At 39.9% G+C, this 25,940-nt stretch overlaps 1 protein-coding gene across 12 annotated transcripts in view; it reads left to right on the top strand.

Moving 5' to 3' along the window:
- NLGN4X (neuroligin 4 X-linked) overlaps positions 1–25,940 on the top strand; it is a 353,807-nt gene that overhangs the window by 212,478 nt on the left and 115,389 nt on the right. For 8 of the 12 annotated variants that reach the window (XM_038586740.1, XM_038586745.1, XM_038586743.1 and 5 more), the window contains one exon: positions 24,661–24,720. The exons of the other annotated variants lie outside the window; for them this stretch is intronic. In XM_038586740.1, coding sequence (XP_038442668.1) covers positions 24,661–24,720 — 60 coding nt within the window. The remainder of the gene's footprint in view (positions 1–24,660; positions 24,721–25,940) is intronic. 12 annotated transcript variants of the gene reach the window in all.

Here is a 25,940-nt window from a genome sequence, read left to right as displayed (position 1 = left end):
TGAGTGGCTGGCATAATTTCTCATCGTCTCTGGTCCAGATCTTATCATGGTGTCTCAGCTGAAGTTTGGGTTGCCCTCTCCGCAACCCATGGAACATTGTGACATTTGATTATTATCAGGCAGAAAGTATTTGTTGGGAAGATACCGCACTGTGCAAGTAGGGCGGTTACCACAAAAGGAGCTCAGGTTTTGATGCAGTTCATGAGGAGTTTAAAGTCTTGTTGGGAAAACCAACAAGGTCGTAATTACGGAATAAGAGAATGTATAATTAACCGCCAGCATGTGTGGGGTAGATAATTAGAGAATAAGGCAACAGATGTTTGAAGGTGATGATTGTGGATTTCAGACAATAGTGAAAAATTGAAGAAAACACGATCCGTGTGGGCTGAAATTTGTCAGGGGGTGCTTTGCACCTCTCTTGTGTTCTTAAGCTCTAAGCAGTGTTACTGCCGTGTTTGATATCATTCCCATCAATGGTTGTTTCTTTCAGCTTCTCTTCCTTTACCAGAAAATTACCATAAATAGACAAATTAATTTATAGACACTACGAATTTCCATTGCACTGGGCGGTAACATCTAGCTACCAACAAAATGGAATCATAGTCACTGCCTTTCTGGAAGTGGCCCAAATACACAATAGTGACTCCAGCCCACTCTTTGAAGTCTGCTGTGGTCCAAAACATATTTTTTTTGTTTTACTTTTCTTTCTTTATTTTTTATTGGAGTTCAGGTTTTTTGTTTTGTTTTGTTTTGTTTTAATTGAAGTCAGCAATGCATATTTTTTAGTCAATTCCATCAGTATGAATTCTCATATAGAATCTTTGTGTATTCTTCACTATAAAACATCTCCATGATTAATTTTTCAGGAGACCAAAGGTCAGGTGTTTGGAGATTATATTTATACTAACTCTTCAGTGATTCATCCTTTAATGAAGGAAAGCACATCCATCATATTGAATCCGTATAATATTCGGTTGTATATTCTTACTTAAGTCATTATTTTTAAATGGGTTATGCAGTTGGCATATAATTTCAGACAAATCATCTAATATAGAAGTGCACTGCTCGTAATTGATCTTGCATGTTTAAAACCATGATTAATGATATTAATTCCAGGTAAACTTAATGTATCAAATTTATTTTTAACATGTTAATTTGATAGGTATTTCCCTACAAAGCATACAATTCCTTTCATTTGTAATATGCTAGAAATAAAAATCCCTAACAAAGAACAGGTCATTTTTTAAATCTGCAACATAGGCGGGTAAGGATTTGAATAATAGAATTTAAACAGAATAACTATTTTGCCTATATTCCACTGCTTTTGTTTCTCTACCAGATAATTATTTTCATCATTTTTCATGCAGTCTTGAATGCAGGCTCCCCACTGACCAGAGACCTGATGGGAGGCTTGATCCCAGAACCCTGGGATCACAACCTGAGCCAAAGGCAGATGCTCAACCACTGAGCCACCCTGGTGCTCCTATGTACACACATATTTTAATAGAGTTTACTGAAAATTCTTTTTGTCTCTTTGGTATGATTCTGAAGCTTGAAATTCCTCACCAAACCTAAGATGCTGCACCATGTTGATCAATTTCATTGTGTTTGTAACATCTCTTTGTTGATATTTCAAACTTTGAAGTGATACCGTATGTAAAAGTTTCATTGTGTTATGATGAGTCGATCAGACCTGTTACATCGAGTAGTTTTTAGGTAGGAACTTGTATGGTCTCTAACTAAAACCTTACAGTGAGTGTGAATGAAAGTAGCTTTTGGCTCACGTGGAGGCAGTTTGTTGTTGACTTCCACTTCATTCTATCAGTTTGGAAATAAAGGCAGATGGTGGTGGTGGTGGTTCTTCTTTCATGTCTTCTCCTTCTTCTTGTAATGGTTCAATTTATGTGACATCTTCCCTTACATCACGCCATGTAATCAATTACTAGAAAAAAAAAAAGTAGATTTTACAGAAATGAGAACTTTGAGTCTAAGTGCAAACACACCAAGTTAAATCAGCCTGAGGATCTGTAGCCACAATCACATGTTCATGACACCTGTGACCCTTACGTATAGACACGATGTACATTTTAAGGATTTTAAAGTGAAAAAGAGATTTAAAGGCACTTTGCAACTTAATCCACTAGGTGAACTATTAATAGAATCACTGCTGATTCCTAATTCTAAATGATTTTGAGCCTCTGAATGATTCTCAATGATACCATTGAACTTTTCCTCTGGGTGTCTGGTCCTCTTGGCTTCGGTGTACCTGAGAAAATTGTTTGAGACCCTGTTATCCCAAAGCAGTCTGTCAGCCGATTCTGCAGAATCACACCACCTCCCGACAGCAAAATTCATTTTCCTGGCGCCATTTTCCTAGAGTCCTGCAAAATAGCGCCACTTCGTCTACACAAAAAACAACTATGTGTGTGCGTTACTCAGTCAACACAAAACTGCATTTTGGCATAATACTTCACGTTTTTCAAAGATGATCCTGGACAATAAGAACTATTTATTCTATTCACTTCAATGCTTTAAATCAGCACCATTGATAACGTACCTATTAGACGCTAGGTGTCTCTTTGTTTCCTTGTGTTGCTTTATTTCATTAAATCTGTATCATTAAAAATAGTCATAGCATCACTGACGCCACCCCCTCCCGGAGCTAAGAAATTGGCTAATGATCTTTAGGCCGATCCAATTACCACTGACATTTGCTTAGATATAAGGGCCATCCATCTCCTTCTGCTGATTTTTGTCAATAGCCTCCTCTTCTTGGTGACTTACGAACCATTCTGTAACTCTGTATCCAAAGCAATACATGTTAGGTTCATTAATAGAATTTATCTCCACAGTGGACTGGTCCCAATCTGCTGTGCTTCACTCAGTCTGTCAACTCATAATATCTGGCTAAAAGATGCTAATGCATTGCTGGCTGATCTCCTGTCAGCTCTCCCTAATTATTTGGTTTCAAAGCAATAGTGCATGTTACACATATTCATCTAGCTGTCCAATTAACACATGTTTCCAGGCAATTCTGATGGGGAGGTTGACTTCTTCCTTCAGCCCAAACAAAAGAAAACAGAAAAGTTGGTTGCTCGCGTGACACTGAGCTTTTGCCTTATTTTGAATCTCGTATGTGAAGGTTACTCCCATGACCCTGCGTGTCCATTCCTCCGCGGCATGAAATGGCCCACCTAAACATTACAGCTCTGTAGTGATGGCGTTGACTCTTCATTTTGATTTAATAAAATAGGAATGGGGTATGAATCACAAAATCACTGCATCCATCATGCATGATCGTGTAGTGTTGACACTGGAGAAGCTTAACGTTTTCAGCAGGCAGTTTGCATCAAATGTGTCCCTCTCTTAGTAAACAAGATGAGAATAATAAAGCGGACAAGTGGATATGTCCACTTGGATGTATTTGGATTTCCAAGATGGCGGGAGGAAAATAGACAAATGCCAGACGCTCTGGGGTTTTAGGCCGTTGGGGAGTTTTTCCGCTCAGTGAGTTAGCTGCTGGCCACCAGCCTTCCGTCACCGTGGGCTGTGTTTGCTGAGACAGCAGAGCAGTGGACCCTTCCTCCACCTGAGTGATGTGGCTGACTGCCCTGGGGAAACCGAGGCTTGTTCTGTGGATTGGAGAGGAAGGCAAGCCCACAGGTTTCACGTGCCATGAAATCCCTGCAGAGAAGCCCCAGTCACAACCTAATTCCTCTCTCACCACTCTTCTTAAATCTGTACCTTTATCCTCATCCAAGGATTCCAAAAGCAAGATTGGAAAACATGGGTCACACAGAACATGTGGTTTTATGACCTGTGGGTTCAACTTGATGAAATTGAGAATGCGGCCAACCTTGTTGTTCCTTCAAAGAACATGGGAGCGTCTCACATGGGGGCAAAAATAAGAAAAACCATCGTGTGTCTTAACTCCCTCTTTGCTAAATGGCGACCATGAAGACTTTATTTGGAAATAATCGCTAGCTCCTGACTAATGCTCCTAGTACAACCTATTGATTTTTTTTTTTTTGTAGCTTCTGTGCTTCGATTATTATAGATCATGTCTGTCTTTGCAAATTTCATTAGAATACACCGGTGACCCCATTGTAGAGTAATGATAAAAGGAAGGACACCCTGCCAGGTGACATGTCAAACATCACGTGGTAATGCATGGCCACTGGAGCAATTAATTCCCGATGCTCCTTCTTCATAGCAAGGAAGGTGTCCAAATAGAAATAGAATAGCTCTGCTTTGAGTGGCTTATTTAGCTCACCATTTTGGAAACCTTCCGAGCTCAACCACAGATTCTTTTTTGTTGTTGTGTTTTTGGAGGAGCCAGAGTTAATTTGGGTTATGTTTAGGGAATGCTGGGGGAAAATTTGGTGGTGTTTTCGGAAGGATCTCCATGGTAATGAAGTGATGCTGTAAATCAGGGAGGTTGTCATCTCTCTAGATGGCAGTGTATTGCCACATGCCTCTAAGTACAGGCATTTGACCTTTATTAAAAAAAGGCCCTCTTTTCGTCCTCTTTTTTGTGACAATTGTGTGCCACCCGAGTGGTCAGGAACCCACTGGCCTGCGTCCACTTGTGCGTGGCTGGCGATGCTCGCTGCGGCTCTGCAGGGCCATGAGCCAGCTTGCTTCTGGAGGTTCGGGCTGCTGCATGACAAGGGGGAGAAACACGAGCTTCCCAAATTGCTCGCGAGCTGCTGAGTGATCCGTGCTCCCTCTGACTGTGTGCCGAGAGTGGGGCAGCTTGCCCCTTACCGAGTTATGCCTCCACGTACACGCCATTTGAGGATGCACATCCTCGTGGCCTCATTACTCAAGCATCCCACCTCGGTCCACATTTCTGTTCTACGCACCTAATAGGGCCTAGTCAGCCTTGGCAGACGAGAGGCATTCCTTTCCTTTGTCCACTTGGTCTCCCCAGCCTTTATTATTCATCTCATGTGTGGTAGGATGGGTGTCCCCCTTCACCTCCCCAATGAGCACAATGGCACATTGGGGGTAGGTGGAACCAATGTGGACAGAGGGACATAAATTAAAAAAGGAGAAACAGAGCAAGACGAAGTACCAAAGCCTACTAGAGAAGGGCTCACAAAACACCCCAGCAAACTTTAAACCTTATAAAGAAGCTCACAGGCGCATGGTGGCCTGTGGGAACGGGGGCCCCTGGGGCTGTGTTTCCAACAGAAGGGGACCCCGTGTTCAGGACAACACATTGTGTCACAGCTCAGCAGCCCACAAGTGCAAGACAAAGGTGTTGGCAGGGCTGGAGTCTTCTGGAGGCTCCAAGGAAGAACCTACCGCCTCCCTGTCTCCCTCTTAGCTCGTTGAGTTCCCATGGCCCCTGACGTCCCTTGGCTCTTGGGCCCCCTGCCTCCATGTCCCCATCACCTTCTGCATGTGTCTCCATAGCACTGCTCATCCTGTAAAGACCCCAGGCAATGAGCTGAGAGCCCACCATCGTTCCAGGATGATTCCTCTCCGGATCCTCAACTTGTGACATTAGCAAAGACCCCATCTGTCGACAGAGTCAAGTGCTGAGTTCCCAGTGGACTTGAGTTTTGGGGGTGCTGTTCAGTGCACTGCCGTCCACCAAGCTCTGCCCCTGGGCTGCTGCTGCCGAAGTCCCCAGTGTCATTTTTCCATCACACTCTCCTGACCCTTTTCTGAAATGTTTTCCTGTATCTTTTCATCTTTTTAGCTCCTTCTTCAAGAGCACGTCTCCTTTGCTTCTTCCTGGGGCAGCTTCCCCTGAGCACCACAGGTCATTAGAGGGTCGTCAGGGTACACATGCAGCGTGTATGGTCATGGGGTAACCAGGCCATGCGCAATTGTTTCACAGTAGGAATGTAAACATTTGGTGTGATTATTAAATTAATTGTTGAATACTCAAGGAGACGATGGGCTTCCTAAGAGCAAAGACAGAGTCTCCTTGGCGTTGGTCTCCTCAGCCCCATAGTTTAGAACAAATGGACAGTAGGAAACGCCAACTGCCTCCCTAGGAAAGGCTTTCTGCAGCTCCAGTTGGGGGAGAAATGGTGTTTTTGCTCCTGGCTCTGTGCTGTGTTTCCAGCAAGGGGATTTTCCATGGTCATTAGAGAAGAAACACTGCATTCTATGAAATGGATTCCTGCACATAAATATTGTCTAAGCCTCTGCTGTGGTCTGAATGGGCTCTTCCAGATTTCATTGGTTGAAGGGCTAACCCCCAAGTTGATGGCATTAGGAAGGGGGTCTTTGGGAGGTGAGCAGGTCATCAGGTGGGACCTCTGTGATGGGATTAGTGTTTTTATAAAGGTGACCCCCTCCCGGAGAGCTCCATTGCCTCTTCTCCCGTGTGAGGACCCAGCGAGAAGACAGCCACATACGACCCGAGAAGCAGGTGTCACCTTGATCTTGCAGTTGTAGCTTTTGTGTTAAAGCCACCCAAATGGTGGGAGGTTGCATCTCTAAAGAAGACAATAGAAACTCTGAAGAAATGAGACGGAAAACAGAATCGACCTCAGTTATACCGTGAGACCTTCAACACAATGACAGCATCACACCCTCCATTCTGGTGGCTTTTATTTTTAGGATTTCAAAAAATCGGTGGGCATGAATTGCTTCCTTTGAACACTGTAAGATCATTTCCGACCTCCCGTTCATCTTTAGTGTCTTCTGTTACAAGTTGAAATGTAAAAAGAATATTGGACATCGTTGCCGTGCATAGCTTCCTATTGCTTGATTGAGTTAAAATGTTATTTTGACAAATGATGTTTGCCTGGCCTTGTCCTGATACTTCATAAGATATTTTAAATGGTGATGCTTCCTGAGGCACTTGGTTGGCTCAGGTCACGATCCCAGGGACCGGGGATCGAGCCCCACATCGGACTCACTGCTGGTTGGGCGGCCTGCTTCTCCCTCTCCAATGCTTGTTTTTTTTTCTCTCAAATAAGTTAATAAAATCCAAAAATAAATGATAGATAGATAGATAGATAGAGATTTTCTGTCTAATTTTCAGTTTTTTGGAGCCATGATTTCCCCCATTCTTAACCTTATTCTGACTTCATCCTCTTTGAATTCCTCAGCCTGATGGAGCTTAATTGTCCTTGATTTATTAGATGAGTGGAGGTGGCTTCCGAGGAATTTGACTAGGCATTAGGGAGGATAGTCTTGGAGTCCTTTCATCTCTGAAAATGCCTTCCTGTAGGATGGGGGGCAAAGGTTCTCTACCCAAACCTGATAGATCTTGCTCCATCATCATCTCCACTTAGCATTGCAGAGAACTCTCAGAGGAGACAGATTTTCGCGTGCTTGTCATCATCTTAAAGACGTTGTGGGGAGCTCACCCAAGCACATGAGCCGACAGCACGGAATGTTCCAAGTGCAGGGAAATTCATCGGAGCTCCAGGAAGGGCGTGCATGAGCAGCCTTCCAGGAGCAGAAGCAGGGAGGGCCCCCGTCGTAGGACGTGGTGTGTCCTTTGAGGCTGTGCTGCTTCACCTCTGCGTCCATCCGCCTGCCTCCTTGAGCATTTAGGGGCTGCCCAGCTCCTGTGGCTTCTTCGAGAAAACAAGCACCTGTGTATACAAGGAAGCCTGTAGGCCTGAGTCCCCGGCCCCTGATGGTCGCAGCCAGGCATGTGGGGGCCCTGGAGGGGTTGGGGACGGTCAGCATGGCCTTCCATACCTTTGACCTGGCTCATGTCCCCTTGCCCTGGGCAGATGGGCCTCTGTGGCCCCTGTGGGGTCTGCTGGGCACGGAGCTGTCTCTCCCACTCAGTCGCCAGGCCTTCTCTTTGTTTTAATTCACTTCCCTGATTTTAAGCTAAGTGGCCAGGACATGTCTCTGCGTCTAGCTCTCGCCACACATCCTCTGGAAATAACAGGGCAGTGAACTCAGAAATACCATCTTCACGCTCAACTCTGATGCCCTCGAGGATCTTCTCCTGACCCCCTTACCCATCATCCTGCTTGTGTTCTTCACGACTTGTTTGATCTTCCTTCCTGTCCCTGGCTGGCTGACTCTACTTCTGGCCACAGCGTCACTTCTCTTTTTGGTCCCCTTCAGTGAGCTTCCTGTTTGTTTATTTTATATATACTCACACACCACAAATTCATTTTATGTATATATACACTAAAGGCAAATAATTATAGATTATATTTAATTATTAAACATGCATTTTACATATTTAATACTTATTAAATATACTTTTCATATTTAATACTTCTTAAATATACCTTTACATATTTAATATAAAATTTTATTGAAATTTTAAATAGTGAAAATTAAAATATTTAATATAAAATATTTATATTATATTTATTTTATATTATGATTTATATAGATTTATAATATATAATTTATATATAACATACAATTTATATTATATTTACATATTTAATAATATAAAATTTTATTGAAATTTAAACAGTGAAAAATTAAAATATTTAATGTAAAATATTTTATATTATAGTTAATTTATGTTGTATTATGATTTAGATATTTATAATATATAATTTATATATATTATTTATACATAATTTATATTATATTCATATATTTAATAATATAAAATTTTATTGAAATTTAAATAGTGAAAAATTAAAATAATATAAAGTATTATTTAATATTTATATTTTATATATTTGTATAAGTTTAAATTCAAAATAAATATATAAGTATAGAAAATAAATATATATACATTTAAATATATCTATACTTCTGGAGTGATATTATTCTTTATTAAATATATATGTATGTATTTCTACAAAATATACATATATATCCTGATTCCATTATTCATTAAAATATATATATATATAAATTTTTTACACATTTGCTTCTATTATTTACCATTTTAAATTCTATATATTTCTATACACACATAAATGTAAAATGTTTAATAAAAGATAAAAGTATATGCATTATATGTATGTGTTATACGTGTCTGTTTCTCTGTATACTCATAGCAAAATTCAGAGAATATCACTATAAAACCTGACTATATATATATATATTATATAATTGTGTTTGTGTGTTAACATAGAAATACCAGCATCTGTATTGATAAATGCTGTCTTTCTTTATATATTAATATCTGTTGGCTCAAAATACCAATCTAAACATTATATAATAGCCTGATAAACATAATCATTGTTTTTGAAGTATAAATTTTTAATTAATACAGAATTTATTTTGCCCTAAGATGAACTTGTTATTCTTCTGTCTCTTTCAAGTGTTTGGTTAATGGCACTTCCTAAAAAGAAAGACTTCATCATCCTCATGCTAATATTATTAATAGCACAATAAATAATGAGGGCAGAAGAAAAATCTACCTTATTCAATCCAAAATTATTCACACTTGCATATTTTTTTCCAGAATCGGGCTAGAATGACTTTGTTATTACCCCAAAAAATCTCACTATTTTAAATCAACAAATCAATTTGAAAATACATTGATGTTGTTCACACAATTAATTTCTGCCACCGAAAGCTTCTGAATGTGTACAAGTCTTTTATGTGTCTCAGATTTTATATTATACAATGTGTTTTATCTGCTTTGTAAGGTATGATCAGGCCATTTCTTGTTAATATAAAAAGCATTTCTTTTTAGATATGTTAATATTCATAAGTATGAAAATTGATTTTGCGTATTGATTTCATGCCATCATAACTAATACCTCATCTACGCTCATTTATTTAGTTGATGTTCTGAATTTTTCTCTCCTGGGTAGGTAATCATATGCAGGAATGACTTTATTGTGTCTGCTTTTGAATATTTTCAGCTCTCATTACTTTTATTTTTAACATATTGACTGGAACTTGCAGAAGTATCTTGAAAAATGATGGTCATGACATCATTTCCTCGCCTACACTTTTAGTGAAAATTCACATCACTCACCCTTCCCCAGAGCGTGTTCCGTGTAGGGATATGTCCATACTTCGTCGGCAGGATTACAAAAAGGTTCCCTGCCAACATAAATATTCCAGATACTCAAATCCTTTCACGAAACCTATCCATTGGACCAAGTGCTACTTGCCATCTTTCAAATACTTTGCTTTTGATCTTCCGTTTGGTTTCCATTTGGCTCTGCTCTTTCCACTGTTCATGAAATACCACCCTTTTTCCTCTTGAACCACGTTCAGCATTCTTACAGTAAACATAATTCCTCTCGGATCATGACAAGTCTTCCTTTAGAAAAAAAATGAGCATTTTATTCCTCAAAGTGGTCACTGGAAGACGCGTGAGGACATGCTTGGATTCCTCATGGTAGCTTTGTTTAGTGTACGGTTGCCATTTGAAGTGTCCTTGTGGTGCGGAGCGCCCTGGCAGTTTCTGCCTTTGGAAACCCTGATGGTCTTTACACCTGACAAGACGTCAAGAGTTGATCATGGAGTTTCTTCCTATCAAAGTTCCTCTCTCCTCGTGGTAGTTCTCTTCCAAACTAGCCTCACGTGAAGATGTTTAAATGGATAAATACAGTGTATACCTGGGTTCCCCCTGAAGACGCACTTCTGTGGTATAGTGTCTCTTTGTGGATTTGCCTGTATTCAGATCTAAGGCACACTTTGGTTTATGCTTTTTTCCTTACGGAGAGTGTGTTTTTGTTCTTGCTACACTTCCCATTTTTCTGCATCTACCTTTACCTGCTCACCCTCTTCTTTCTCTATCAGACTCTTCCCCTTTCATGCCCCTGCACTGAAGAAGCTACATCTTGTTTTTCACTCCATGAGAAACGGTTATCTCAGTGCTGTCTTAGATTCTTCCGAAGGCTGTGCTTATCTTTTATTCTATGCTACTTCATTCTCTGTGAAACACATGCTGTTTCTTTTTGTTTTGTTTTGTTTTTCTCTTTCCTCATCTTTGAGCAAGTTAGGATGGACCCACAGAAGGTGTCTGCTAGCAGGTGCATCTGTGACAGGTCCTATCCTGTGTCAGTGGCCGGGCAACTCCTCATCACGCAACAGGTGTCCCCAGACCACCATGACACATACCTGGGAGTCGCCTTACTCGTTGCAGTTAGTGACCCATTGAACCAACCCTCAAATCCCATTTTCAACAAGGTAGTCCTCCAGGCGGCACTGTCCCTTACCAGGACATTAAGGGTATTTGTCAATATGAAGTATTAGTGAAGTAGTAGTTAATCAAAATTTTAGTTGACACTCAAATACTCTGTACCAGCTGAGTTTGCAGATTATAACAGAGAGCTTTCAGGGCTTTTCCTGAATTGTCCAACTCTGCAGAAGTCAGCAACTAGCCATTTGCATGCACCAACCAGCTCTCTCACCTGTATGTTTTGGCTGGCTTAGATTTTGTCCAATTTGAATGTATACATAGAGATGTTTGGAGGCAGGAGATTTCCTGAAATAATGTCTATTTCTGGAATACATTTCCTAGGTTTTTTTTTTTTTTTTTGGTTTGTATAGAAAGGCACGTATTCTCTGTGATATGTGGCTATTTGCAAGGTGGTCCCAGATGTTCTTCGCTTTATTTCCTATCACGTTACTAGAACAATTCCCAATGTGGCATTGCCTTGGGGAGATCCTTGAGCAAGGCTGAGCTCTCTTTAGGCTCCTTAATGGAATCAATAGAAACCCACCAGGCATAACCTTTAGGTATTCTGCTATTCTTGGTTTACTATGATGCTCACATTTTTCCTTCTTTTTATGGGTGTTCCCGTTGGGAAATTTGCATCAGGATGCTATTTAGACACTATACTTGGGAAGTTACTTCTTAGGGGAGGACCCTGCAAAGAAGAGGTTTTATCCAAATCTTGAGAGCTGGTTGAGATATTGACCAGCAGGCAGATGTGGCCATGGCAGCAAGAATGGGTTTTCTCAATAAAGGACCGGTATTTAAAGATATTTTAACACTATTTACCACCTTCTTACTAACTCTTTTTTATATTGTTAAATATTTTGAGCTGAATGTCATCATTCCCTGTTTCTGAAACTGAAAGTAATAATAATATAAACCAAAATCCATTATCTGGAAAGATTTTCATAAATACCTAAAATTGCATATAATTACCAAAGAAATGAAATCATTAAGCTGGCAATGACTTTGTCTGTGGATCTCAAAATAACATGCTTTTAAAAATGGAACTCATTTAGCATAAATCCGTAAACACCTAGAGAGATATTAAGCTTACATCTTGGCCCGAAGCAAAGGCTTTATGGGTTTATAATAGAATGAATTGATTGGCTTAGAGTCATTAAGGGTATGGGATTAAACAGTTGTATTAAAGAAAATCCCATCGTACAATCACCGCATGGCATTATTTTCGGAAATAATACAATGCTAATGTAAATATATCATAATATAGAAATCAAGGTAAATTAGATATTATCAAGATTTGTTTAATAAAGCTGGGAAGTATTTTATGTTTACAGCATTACCCAGGGATTCTGAGTCCTTGGGGGGCAATGGCTTGCCATATCTTAAAAATCTCTTATCACCAACGCATAGGACTATATCTGAAACACAAGTGTGTTCTTCATGCTCATTGCCACAGGCTTGCCCAACGAATGGCTCTACTTGATGAATGATACTCTGATGATTTAGAGACTCACCCCCAGTCAGACAGGTCTCTGCATCGACTCCTCTTCTAGAACATCTTCTTTCCTTCAAACCATAATTTCCAACATCCGGGTAGTGCCTTTCTCCGAACACCAGCTGGCCATCCTTGGCTTAGTTGTATACCTAAATAACGTCTTAGGGCTTAATCATCCCTGTGTTTTATCATTTATGTGGCGTGCAAAACGAAGCTACCTCGCCAGAGACTAACCCATCACTTTGCATCAAGTAATAGTAATAGAAAGACCAGCAGGATGAGTGAACGTTTTTACTGTCACCAGCTAGTATGAATTATAGACCCAAGCGTGTACTCTGAAGGCTATTACGTAACCATCAGCTGAGTCACCAAGGAGGTCTTGCATTCTTTGGGCAAGTCACCCACTTTTGGTCTCCTTCAGCTTCTCGACTTCTAAAATGCAGATGTCACATAGAAGGAATCTGGGCTCCTTGGAAGTGTGTCTCATTCTAGAAATGGGTCAGGAAAGAGACACGATGAGCCTGGAGCACTTTACAGTGAGTAACTGCTAACAACATGAAACAAAACAAAACAAAACAAAAACAAATAAAACCCAAACTAAACCGCAATGATAGGGGTATATCAAAGGGGCACAGAAGTCAAATAAAAGCATTCTCAGTGGTCAATGCTTCAGCAATTATTTGAGGAACAAAATAAGTAGTGGGTAATAACTCAAAGTATAAAATAAATATCCATTACCTCATATTGACATAAAGGCCTGAATGAATAAATAAATCAGGCCTTAGGAGTTTCCTATTTCTGCTGTAACCACTCACCGCATTGTTATGGGCTTAAGACAACATAAATTTATCTTATACACTTGGAGGTCAGAAATCCCAAATGGATCTGACTGGGTAGAATCAAGGTGTTGATAAGATGGCATTCCTTTTGAAGAATCTAGGATCCAATGTCTTCCTTGTCTTTTTCAATCATAGAGGACACTTGCCCTTCTTGGTTGACTGCCCCCTCTTTGATCCACTGTGAATCCACTTTTGATTACATTGTACCCATCTGGATAATCCTGGATAATTCCCTTATTTAAATGTTGGCTGATTATTACTCTTAATTGCATCTGCAAATTTCACTCCTCCTTGTCACATATCGTATCGTATCCTCAGGTTCTGAGGATTAGAATGTGGTTCTCTTTGGGGGAATGGGAGATGTTATTCTCCCTACCATGGGGCAGTTGAATGCATCTCCCATGCAGACACAGTCTAGATAATTTATGGAGAACCTTGCCTTCAACCTCTACTCCTGAGGTTTAGCTGTGTGTGCTAATCTCCTTCCAAAGAATGTGATACTGAGAGAGGTTCCAACTTTACAGTAGAGCAACCTGGCAAGCACACCTCATCCAGGTGTTCAAGGCCAGCATCACCAGTGATGAGTCATGGTGACAACCATGCACCCTTGACATGATGTGTTCAGGAGGGCACCTGTGGGCTCCCGTGGAAGCTTCCCCCCACTCAAATTTCATAACCCCATCGAATCATGGAAAATCCAGACAAAAGCCACTTGTGGGATATTCTACAAAATTCCTGGAAAGGAGGTCTTCAAAACTGTCAAGATCAGGTCAGCCTGGGTGGCTCAGCAGTTAGCACTGCCTTCATCCCAGGGCGTGATCCTGGAGACCCTGGATCGAGTCCCACGTCAGGCTCCCTGCATGGAGCCTACTTCTGCCTCTGCCTGTGTCTCTGCCTCTCTCTCTCTCTCTCTCTCTCTCTCTCTGTGTCTCCCATGAATAAATAAACAAATTCTTTAAAAAAACAACTTCAAAGTCATCAAAAACAAGGAAACTGAGAATCTCTCATAGCCAAGAAGAGCTTATGGAGCCTTGAGGACTGAAATGGAAGGTGAACAAAGAAGGATATTAAGCAAATACTGAGAAAAAAAATGAATAGGTTACAGACTTTTGTTAATTATAATATTTCTGTATTGGCTCATTAATTATAACAAATGAACCAGATTCATGTTCAGTGTTAATACTAGAGCAAATTGGGTGTGAGGCATAGGGAAACTCTCTAACTTGATGATGTTTCTCTAAATCAAAAACTGTCCTAAAATTTAATTTTATTTAATAAAAAAGGCAAACAAAATGTGGATATCAATCGTATCTCCCTTCTCTGACTCCTAAATGGAATTCCCCCACCTGCAGCCCCTGGGAACAGCCATTGTACTGTCTATTTTTACCAGTTCAGCTTTTTGAGAATTCACGCGTAAGTGGGATCACATAGCTTTTGTCTTTTTCCTGTCTGGCTTATCTCGCTTTAGTGTAATGCAAAACCCCAAGGTCCATCCATGGTGTTGCAAATGGCAGGATTTCTTTCTTTTCTCATGCCCGAATAATATTCCACTGTGGGTATATGTGATATATATGGATTGTAGATTTAGATATATACGCAAAATCGATAATATACCACATTGCTTTATCTAGTCACCCATTGATGGACATTCTACGTGATTTGGGTTGCACAGTAAAGGATCTAGGGACAAGGGTGCACCTGCTCTCCTCATGGGGAGCACATCATCAACATACAGCTCAAATGTAACAGGGATACCCACAAAATGCTGCTGAAGACATTAATAAAGAGAGGATTTCTACTTTGAGGAGTAGAACCTGGGGGATATGCCCTTGATTTGATGGCCCCAGGACCAGGCGTTCATCAGTTTTCAAAGTTGAAGAGTAAGTTTGGGGAGGAGGGGTTCAATCAATCATCATCTCAGATGCTAGGAAGAAACTGCTGCAGGAGCAAAATCTGAGAGGCAGAAAAGTGCAGCAAAATGTACAGGGAGCCATGAGAAATAATACCACTTCCAGCAATAATATGAGCCAATATTTATGGAGTGCTTGCTTTGTGGAAGACATTTGTGTGTTAACCGGAGAACCAGCAGATGTGAAGGAAAGTTGTGCATAGTGGTATTTCTGGATATGTGATTCGTTTAAGCTCTTTCTTCAGAAAATCCCTGATGACTGAAATAAATAGTGGACTTTTTCCTCATCTTAACTATTTTTTATTTATTTTTTAGAGAGAGAGCATGAGTGGAGGGAGGGGCAGGGGGAGAGAGAGAATCTCCAGCAGACTCTGTGCTGAGCATGAGCTTGACACAGGACTCGATCTCATGACCCTGAGATCATGACCTGAGCCAAAATTGGACACTTTACAGACTGAGCCGCCAAGATGCCCCTTCCTTGTCTTAGTTATTTTAGCATATAATCATGATAGTGGTGTTCTTAGTCACCATAAATACGTAGCTATGAAGTATGTTGATGTTCCCTTTTTTAAACTACAGTATAGTCACCTACATACTAATTAGTGCCAAGTACCACCCCCCCCCCAAAAAAGTTATTTTCTGTAACAGTAAACACGCACCTAAAGGGAAAACTACCATGTTGGCGTTGACTTGCAAATTTCGAGTGCACTGGGGAGCCAGACGCATTTCTGATCTAAAATGATTTGTTGGATCGAGGTGTGTGTTGGGATGTTAGGAGGCTGTGTGCTGCTCTAAGTATGCATGCTGCATGTGTGTGAGTGTGTTGTGTGTGAGTGTGTGTCAATGCATATCTCAGGAAAAGAAGCAAATGGTTGGGCTGCTCAGCAAAAGAGCCCACAATTTTGGCAGCTCACAACAGCAACAACAGCTTATTTCCCTTTTATGACGTCTGTGTCCATTTTGGGCTGACTGGTTGTTCTCTACATCCTCTTTGCAAAACCGAGACTTGAAGGGGTAGGTCCCCAACTGGGACATGCTGGTCTGGTTGGTAGCGGTGATAAAAATATGGCAGACATGTGATCCCTCATAACGTTTTTGGCTTGGGGGTGACCTGTGTCTCTTCCTTTCACTTTTTCTTGGCCCCAACTGGTGTGTTAGCAGCTGGCGATGGTGCCATATTTTCCTGGGAGAGGACATGGAAATTTATATTTTGAGCCAATCACAGAGTCCTTTATTGAGAATGTGTCCAGTGACCATAAGCACACTGAGAAACAGATGAGAGACATTTCTCTTGGTTGACAGTTGTGTTGTCTGTATCATGACATCCTTTTGTCTCTCCCTGACAGAGAGAGCAAGGAACAGCTCTTCTGTAGCCAGTCAGCTGAGTTCAAAAGCAGACCTAGCGGCAAAAGTCCCTGCCTGCACTTAAAGATATTATCCTGCATTCCAAAGATTCTGACATGTGCTTCTTAAAAATATTTTTAGGAACCTTCACTGAGGACATTCACTTAGCATCTCTGGTACAACACACTCAGGAATTGCAGAGGGGGATGATTCTGCATGAATCTAAACAAAGTTCATTTCTAGGGGATGGTTGTGCACTCGTCCCCACGTCAGACACACAGACAAGGAACGCCAAAGGCAACTTGACAGATTTGATCGGTAGAAATAGACAAGGTGCTCTGAGATGTACATAGTTTATTGCTCTACGTCGACAGCAAAGAGACAATAAGCCAAAGGTCTCAGCTCCCTGTAATGCCTGGGCCATAACCAGAAATTCCTGGCGTAGAGACGCATCCAGTCACCGGCACCTGTGCTCTGACTACAGAAAGAAGCTTTTATTATAGTTAAAACTATGCCAAAGAACTCAAAATCTTCCAGAACCTCTTGGCCGGGAGAATGACTATACATACCTACATACACACCTACGGAGGTTTATCATTTTTTATTACACAACATCTCTGGACCTATCTCAGGTCAAATAAAAACCAGTTTCATTTTCAACATGAGTTTTCTAAATACAGGTGCAGAAAACACATGTAGCATAATCCCATATTAAATTAGTTCCAGCTTTTAAATGCATTGTGATTTAATCTCCAACTCATGGAGATTGTGTGGGGAGGTAATATATTCTCTCGGCTGAACGTTCTAATAAAAAGGAGAGACTCCAATCTAATAGGATTTGTCTTTTATTCCCTGATCGGAGGCATTTCAATAACCAGATTCACAACAAAAAATGCTAATGTAAGGCCATGCAATGCCTTGAGATCTTAATAAAAAAAAAAAAAAACAAAAACACAAATGTGTATCAGAGACCCATACATTTGGAATCCCAAAAGAAATTTAAAAATATATTATTCCTATTTCTCCCACTCTGTCTTCCAAAGCCAGTCAGAGAAAAAGAAGAAAACATAAAAAAAAAAAAAAAAAAGAAAAACCCTCCAATTATTTCTGTTATCTGTGGGGTGAATTGTAGGTATCTGACCCCAAGACCACAGTCTGTAACTCTGCATGTCTACGTATCCCTTCATGTGTCCTTGGAGCAGAGGTCTCCTAAAATTTGTTTCCAATCACAACCCTCCTGATGACTTGAGAGTAATCCACTTTCATGTAGTCAACTTCTTCATCTTCTCTTTCTAAGGCTCTCTGAGCACCCACAATCCTCCTTCCACACTAAACACGGATGGTCTTCGCTGCCCATGGCCGCTCTTGCTGTCTTGCACCTCCATGCATTGCGTAACCAAGAGGTATTCCAAACCCCTTCATTGAGGCCTGCATTTGCCAGGCTTCCCAGACTTGCACACATTTTCACTGAGTGAAATCCCATCTTGTTCAGATGTTCTGATTTCAGGAATAAAAAAAAAAAAAAAAAAAAAAAAAAACAAACAAACAGAGCTAGGCTGATTCCTTCAAAGGTGGAGAGTCAGCTTTTCCGTAGGTCATGCTCGGTCCAAACTCCACGTGCTTTCGATGAAACTCTCAGATTAAGTGTTCCCTGTTAAGTTTCAGATTCACTGAGCTAATCGTGTTCAAGTAAACGTTCGAAGACGTGTTGAAATTTATGTGTGGAGTATTTATTCTGGTTAGAACCTGTTGGTGGTCAAGGCTAGCATATTTAAAGGGTCAATACAGGTTTGTAAGACAAATGGGTTTACCAGTGAATTAAGTAATGAGGCATGGGCCATTTGTCGTGGGCTGGTCCCATTCAGCTTATTGCCCGTTATTAAATTAGAAGATTAAAGAAGTATTCCTCTGAGAGGGCCAAGTGACAAACTAATCAATCACACACACATCCGTGATGGCCAGGAATGCATTTATTTCCACCATAACCCATTACACTACTTCCCCTGTTAATGAAACTAATGCATTTAGCTAAGACATGCTCTTTTTGTATTTAAGATAACAAGGCTAACCTGCACTTAGAATCTGCACTCTTAAGAGACAAAAAAAAATAAAAAAAAGATATAACTGCAAACTCATTTGCAATACAATATCTCAGGCTAAGAGCAACAATCCTAAGGGTTTTCTCGGTTTTATCATTTCTTTACATTCTTGCATAAATCATCTGATTGCCTCACACTATCCAAAGACTACATTTTCAATATCTTTTTGATACATTTTCTTTTTTTTTTAATTTTTATTTATTTATGATAGTCACAGAGAGAGAGAGAGAGAGAGAGAGAGAGAGAGGCAGAGACATAGGCAGAGGGAGAAGCAGGCTCCATGCACCGGGAGCCCGACGTGGGATTCGATCCCGGGTCTCCAGGATCGCGCCCTGTGCCAAAGGCAGGCGCCAAACCGCTGCACCACCCAGGGATCCCTTGATACATTTTCAATACAGTATCTCATGCTACATTTTCGATACATTTTCAACATAGTATCTCATGCTACACATTTCAATACAATTTCATACATTTTCAGTAGAGTATCTCACCCTAAGAGCAACAACCCCAGGGGTTGTCTCGGTTCTATCATTTCTTTATATTCTTGCTTAAGTAATGTGATCGCCTCACACTATCTGATGACTGTGTTTGATGACTTGCATACATCAGTGGCAATGAAGTTAATGCATAGTAAAAAGAGGAAATACAAAATTACTTCTATCCTCAAAATATTAACAGCAGCACTGAGAGGATTGTCATTTTCCCCCTCACCTTGGTCTGCCTTTCCTGAATTCTCTACAAAGTATTTCTGTTCCAATTAGGATACAAAGTACTCGTTTACATAGCTTTACTTTAGAAAGTGATGGAGATTTTGCCTGAAAAAGGAACATCAGAAGAACGGATATGAAAAAATGATGGACATCCTTCAGGGCTAGGGACATTGAGATATTTTATTTATAAAATCATACTTAAATTTTAATAATGGAACAGCTATACATTTGTTTGAAGTTGCTTAAGTATTCCCTTTAATATTTACAGCTACTTCCCAATGGAGGTTGATAGGCTATTAGATGCAAAGAAATATTTTTCTGATATTTGGGGAAAAGTGTAGATGTGAAGAGGGAAGAAAAAACTCATGGTGTGTATAGCTTTTGAAATACCATTTTTTGGCACGCAGAAAAATGGGTTTACTCTAGAATAAATCCCAGCAGAACCTTTTCCCCCACAGTTCATGATTCTTAGTAAATTAGATATTCTAGAGAAGTCTGTTGTCTTTGAGGCCATTTAATTAGTTATATTTACAAGGAAAAATATAGCAACAGCTTACTAAAAAAAGAACAAAAGGGTGAAAAATTAAATATACATAGTACATTAAAGGTGGTATCTAATTATGTTTCTGGGTCACACTCCGCTATATATAATTAGTTCAAAATTGTGGTCGGGCAAATAATTTCTGTCAAAATCTCAGTGGGTGATATTTTTTCCCTTCAGTTGACAAGCTTATTTAAAAAATTTCTGTGGAAAGGCAGAGGATCTGGAATAAGCAAACTATCTTGAAAAAGCAGGAGAAGGCTGGAGCTTTCTCCTTCCCCATTTTAAAGCATACTCTAGAGCTATAGTCATCATTACAGTTGGGGACTCATGTGGATAGACACACGGGATGGGATATAATTAACAGATCCCAGAAATAAACAGAATCCTAGCATTTATCGTCAACTGGTTTTCAGCAATGGTGTCTCCAGAATTTTTTATTTTTATTTTTTAAAAGATTTTTATTTATTTATTCATAAAAGATACACAGAGAGAGGCAGAGAGACCCAGGCAGAGGGAGAAGCAGGCTCCCCACAGGGAGCCTGATGTAGGACTCCATCCTAGGACCCCGGCATTATGCCCTGAGCCGAAGGCAAATGCTCAACCACTGAGCCATCCAGGTATCTCAAGAATTGAATGAAGGAGAAGTTAGTGTTTCAGTAAATGGTGCCGAAAAAATAGCATAGTCCTATGCAAACAATGAATCTCAACCCTAACCTCATAGTCAAATAATTGAAAGTTGTAAGAACTACAGCTCTTAAATGTGTAGGAAAGAGCATACGACAACATCTTCAGGGTCACGGGTTAGGCAAGGATTTCTTAGAGATGATATCAAAAGTGCAAGCGTTGAAAGAAAATTGATAAAATTGGCCTCATCAAAATCAAACAGCAAACTTTTGCACTTTGAAAGACACCATCGAGAAGACCGAAAGAGATGACCCAGAATGGGAGACAAAATTTGCAGGTCACATTTCTGGGCCAAGACCTATATCTGAAAAATTCAACAACAGAGGACAAAGAATCTGCTTTTAAAGATGGGCAAACTACTTGAGCAGACATCCCACCAAAGACGATGGTACAGAAGATGCTGGACGTCACTACGTCATTAGCAAGCTCCAGAATATAAACCACAAGGAGATACTATTTCACGCTCTTTAGGATGGCTATAAACCGAAACGATAACACAACGTTGGCTAGAGGATGCAGAAGCTGGAGCCCGTATATGCGCTGATGGAAATGCACAATGATGCAGCTGATTTGGGACACAGTCCGGCAGTTTCTTAGAACATTAAATGTCACTTTGCCCTATAAAATAATAATCTCACTCGTAGATATCTACCCAACAGCCATATACCCAAACAAAAACATTGTACCCAAATATTTATAGCAGCACGATTCCTAATGGCCACCAAGTGAAAATAGTACAAATGGCCACCAAGTGAAAATAGTACAAATGGCCTTTAGCTGATGGATGGAAGAACAAAATTTGGTGTCTCCATAGAGTGTGCAGTATTATTCATCCATATTAAAGATGAAAGAACTGGTTCCTGCTACAGCGTGCAGGACTTTGGAAACATTATGCTAAGTGAAAGAAAGCAGACACAAAAGACTACGTATTATATGACCTCTTTTATAAAAAACACTCAAAAATGACCAATCTAGAAAGAGTCGATTAGTGAGATGCAAGATAGGCACATGGACCCTGTAATGAGACACAATCATTTTTAAGGGGGGCAGAGGGTTGATGGAAATGTTCTAAAATTGGATTATGCTGATGGTTGCACAACTCCATTTTAAAAATCATCGAATGTTACGGTTTGATGACTTGATTTCATGTATGTACATTATATGTCAGTCAAGCTCTTAAAAATCACACTTTGGTTAACAAAGAAATTTGGGAAGGAATCAAAGAGGCTGTAGGTTATTCTGGATTACTACTTAATCGACAATGGAGCTATGTTATGAAGATTGTGAAAGCTTTATTAATCTTTAGAATTCTGCTTTTTTTGGGGGGGTGGGGGGATGTCCCCCGAGCAGTGCCTCTCATCCAGCCCTGAGACGTAGTTCAGATCCCTTAAATATTGCAACTGGGTGACTGGCATGAAGGAGAGCACGTGATGAGATGAGCATTGGGTGTTATACTATTTTTAGGCAAAAGGAATTTAAATAAAATTTCAGAAAACATTTTGCACAGTGAGCCTGAAGGCACAGAGAGGTGGGTCTTAAGCGAGGGATCTGGCATGTATCTCACCTCACACCTGGCTTGCAGAATGGCCTTTGTTTGGGCCAGCGCCAAGGCACGGGTCATTCTGTGCTCCCAGCCACAGCACGGAAGAGAAAACCGATCCCGAACAAGAACATTCAGGCAGGGGCAGGATTATAAGAGGCTCCTGGGGAGGGTAAAGTGCAGGTCGGGGGTCTTCATTAAAGAACGCCTTCTTCTCGTTGCCTGCGTGTTTTCCGGAGGCTGTGTTAGAACTACAGGGAGGCCAATTTGCAAGGAACATGTTTTGTTGGAAGGAAGGAGCTTACTCCGGGAGCACGTTCTCACTCTGTGGCATCTGACTACCTCTTGATTTTTCTCTAGCCTTTCTTTTTTTAGTTTTTATTTATTTTTTATTTTTTTTAAAGATTTATTTATTTATTTATTCATGAGAGAGAGAGAGAGAGAGAGGCAGAGACATAGGCAGATGGAGAAGCAGGCTCCATGCCAGGAGCCTGACGTGGGACTCAATTCCAGGACTCCAGGATCACGCCCTGGGCCAAAGGCAGGCGCCAAATCTCTGAGCCACCCAGGGATCCCCTCCTTTCTTTTTTTAAATGTAAGAAGTGACCTGTTTGGATAGAATCTTATACAATCTCCTTCCAAGAATGAATGGGATTTTTTTTTTTTTTTTCAGAAATGAGAGGACTCTTTTTGTAAAACAGTTTTTGTGTATTGTTCCTTAGGAAAAGCATCCCTTTTGGGCTTCTCTACACAATTTCATCATAAATTTAAGTCCATGAGTTCGATTTGAGATAGGTTCTATACTGATAAACCCTGACAAAAGCAACCCCAAAGACAGTCAAACTCATTTGATTTTTTTGAGTTTTTTTTTTTTTTGGATATGTAAATGCAGTGGGATTATTGGATATATATAGATTTTGATATCAAGCTAATGACTGCAGTAGATTGACATAATCAGTGTCATGATGCTTTCTAAGGGATTGGAAAAGAACGTGTTGTAAGGAGAAGAGATGGGTTCCTACAAGACTCAACTCTACTTTTAGGTAGTTTGGGTTGAATTACTGGTAGCCCAGAGGTTCAAGAGGTCCCAGGCGTGTCTTCACAGCTGTCTTCAATGACCTCATATCGGTCACTTGAAATTATCTACAGTGAGAATCAATATTTAAGCCTCAAAAACCAACAAATCAGTTTTCCCACCCAGGTCTGCTCGTGCAGAGATGCTGACCCACATAACATGGACCACATGCGAGCCATAACTGACCTACAAGACCAGCAACTCCAAATCTTGGTTTCGAAACACGTGATGGGTTCCTTTGAGTTGTGTAGAACTTCCAGAAGAATGTCATTCAGGCTCTTTGGAAGTTACTGGATCTGGGATATGCATTCCCCGGGCTATGTCTGTCTATAAGAAGAAGACAATTGAGCTAATTAACCAAACAGTTCAGGCCATATCGAGTGTTTTAGCATGTTGTATCTGGAAAATGTGAAAAACCAAAATGGTGCCCTGCATACAGAATGCGTGAGTCTCTTTGGTGTAGTGAGGGGCGCCCCCACCTCCCCATATTTTGTCTCCGTGGAGATTCTTATGTGGCTTTCGTTCCAGGTCATCAAGGTAGGTGGCTCTTTATTTATCTTAAATCCAACGAGCAATGACACTGAAGTAGTGTTTAATAACGGTTTCAAACACAGAGAACATGATGGATCCTGTTTTCTCTTGTCTTAAGAAAACCTTAATGAAAATGGTAGTTTTGTTGTTGTTTTTATAGTAAACAGGAGCAAGTACTAGGTAGTAGCTCTCTAGCCACTGGAGAGAGGTGAATGGCATGATTTAAATTAAGTAACTAACAAACATTTCTGATTTGTATTTGAAATGCTCTGTTTTAACTTCTTATGCATGAAACGAATGTCAGTTTTAAGTATTTATTGAAAGTCCTTCTGTGTTTACTGCATAAATGTGTTTTCTCTTACATTATGGAATGTACTAACCAAAGTGTATTGGGAACATTTCATGAATTTATGTACATGATAACGTTAAAATTTAGGGGAACATTGAATACTTCATGTGCATTTCTTTTAAGAATGTGGGAAATCCTTTTTAATGATTTAATTTTCTTTTTTTCAAACTCACATTAGCTCTTTCTTTCTTTCTTTCTTCTTTTTTTTGCAGTACTATCATTTTAACCCCCAAACTGCATTTTCACAGGGTAGAGGATGTTTTTTGCAAGTAACATTTTGAATTTGTTCTTTTTGACATCTTTATGTTTTTATGCATTTTGCATTGCCCTACCTCATTTTTTTGAAATCCAAATGTAATAAATTTCAACTTTTTGTGTGACATTTTTTTTTCTTTTACTGGGTAGTATCTCTTTCTCTTCTGATTTTTTTGCAAACCTGTTGTTTTTGAATCTCTTTTTTCCCTTTATTTTCCTTCTCAATATGACCCCAGGAGCCAACACAAAGAAACACGCAGATGATATAACCAGTAATGACCGTGGTGAAGATGAAGGTATTTTTTGTTTTTTCAAAGCTCAACCCTGATGCATGATTTTATATCTATCTCTCTATTTTTTTTTTTATTTCAATCTCTTTTTCCTCCCCTTCTCTGAAATGAGTACACTTTTGTGTGCTTCTTTATTTTCTTCTTGTTTGGAAACCACTGTCCCTTTTAATCCCAAGGACCCTATAGATGAATCCAAACCACCTGTGAGAAGTATAAACATTTCTAAATAGAAAGTGAGTAAAAAATAATAATAATGTTATTTACAAGGAAGCCCATCTTTTTCTTTTTCTTTTTCCTTTTCCTTTTTTTTTTTTTTTCTTTTTTTTTTTGGCTTGGTCATAAGAAGAGAAACCAAAATTTTAGAACATGCATGTATACTTTCTTCTCTTCCTTCCAAAGGTTATTTTGTAAGTCATATTGTATTTTGGAGCTTTGGTCTTCTTAATTCCTACTACAAGCTGCCAAACTCTGTGAGACACCTTCATACGACTTTTTGGGTGTCTAGCATTTCTGCTTTTGTTTGTTTCTGTTTCCTTTTTTTTAAAAACCTACGGATTTAAAAATAGGTTTCAAAGAATCTTCTCTGGCTCACAGTGAAATACAAGAAAAAGTGTTTTAATGAGATATTGTTTCTCTGAGGGCTGCTGTTTAGCAGGCATTTAAGGGGGGGGGGGCAGGAATAGCATAGTTCTGGGGAAAAAAAAAGTTCAAAGCCCCTAGATCTATACATTTCCCTTTTCACACCATGACTATTTTGAAAAGTTTTTTCACCCCTTCTCCCTAAATGTTCACGTTGCTTCTTGGAGGATCTCAAGTTACTTGACAAATTAGCCGCCAGGAGTAAATTGATGCTTCTGGAAATATGAAAGATAGATAGTAGTCTCTCAGTGACAAGGAGCACATGGCATCCTCATGCCTTCAGCAGAAAAGACTGTTTCCGAGAAATAAAACAGAACGTCCAATGTTGCTGTGAAGGCTCTATGGGGTGGGTGAGAAGCACATTTCTCCCATCCAAAGAGCAAAATGCACGGACCTCCATTTATTTAGAGGATGAAGAATGTCCCTTGAGTTTGGGGCTGAAAGGCAATATAAAGCAGGGAAGCAGGTGGTGAGTTCTCTCTGCCATTTTATTACCGGAAAATGCCCCCTAATTTTCACTGAATACCAATGACTTATGATTTCTTTTTTTTTCTTTTTTAATTTGTATTAATACAACACCTGGTTAT

The sequence above is a fragment of the Canis lupus genome, chromosome X, assembly GCF_011100685.1.
Source record: "Canis lupus familiaris isolate Mischka breed German Shepherd chromosome X, alternate assembly UU_Cfam_GSD_1.0, whole genome shotgun sequence".
Lineage (NCBI taxonomy): Eukaryota > Metazoa > Chordata > Mammalia > Carnivora > Canidae > Canis > Canis lupus.
Note: the sequence above shows the minus strand (reverse complement) of the source record. Positions and strands in the feature narration are given on the sequence as shown.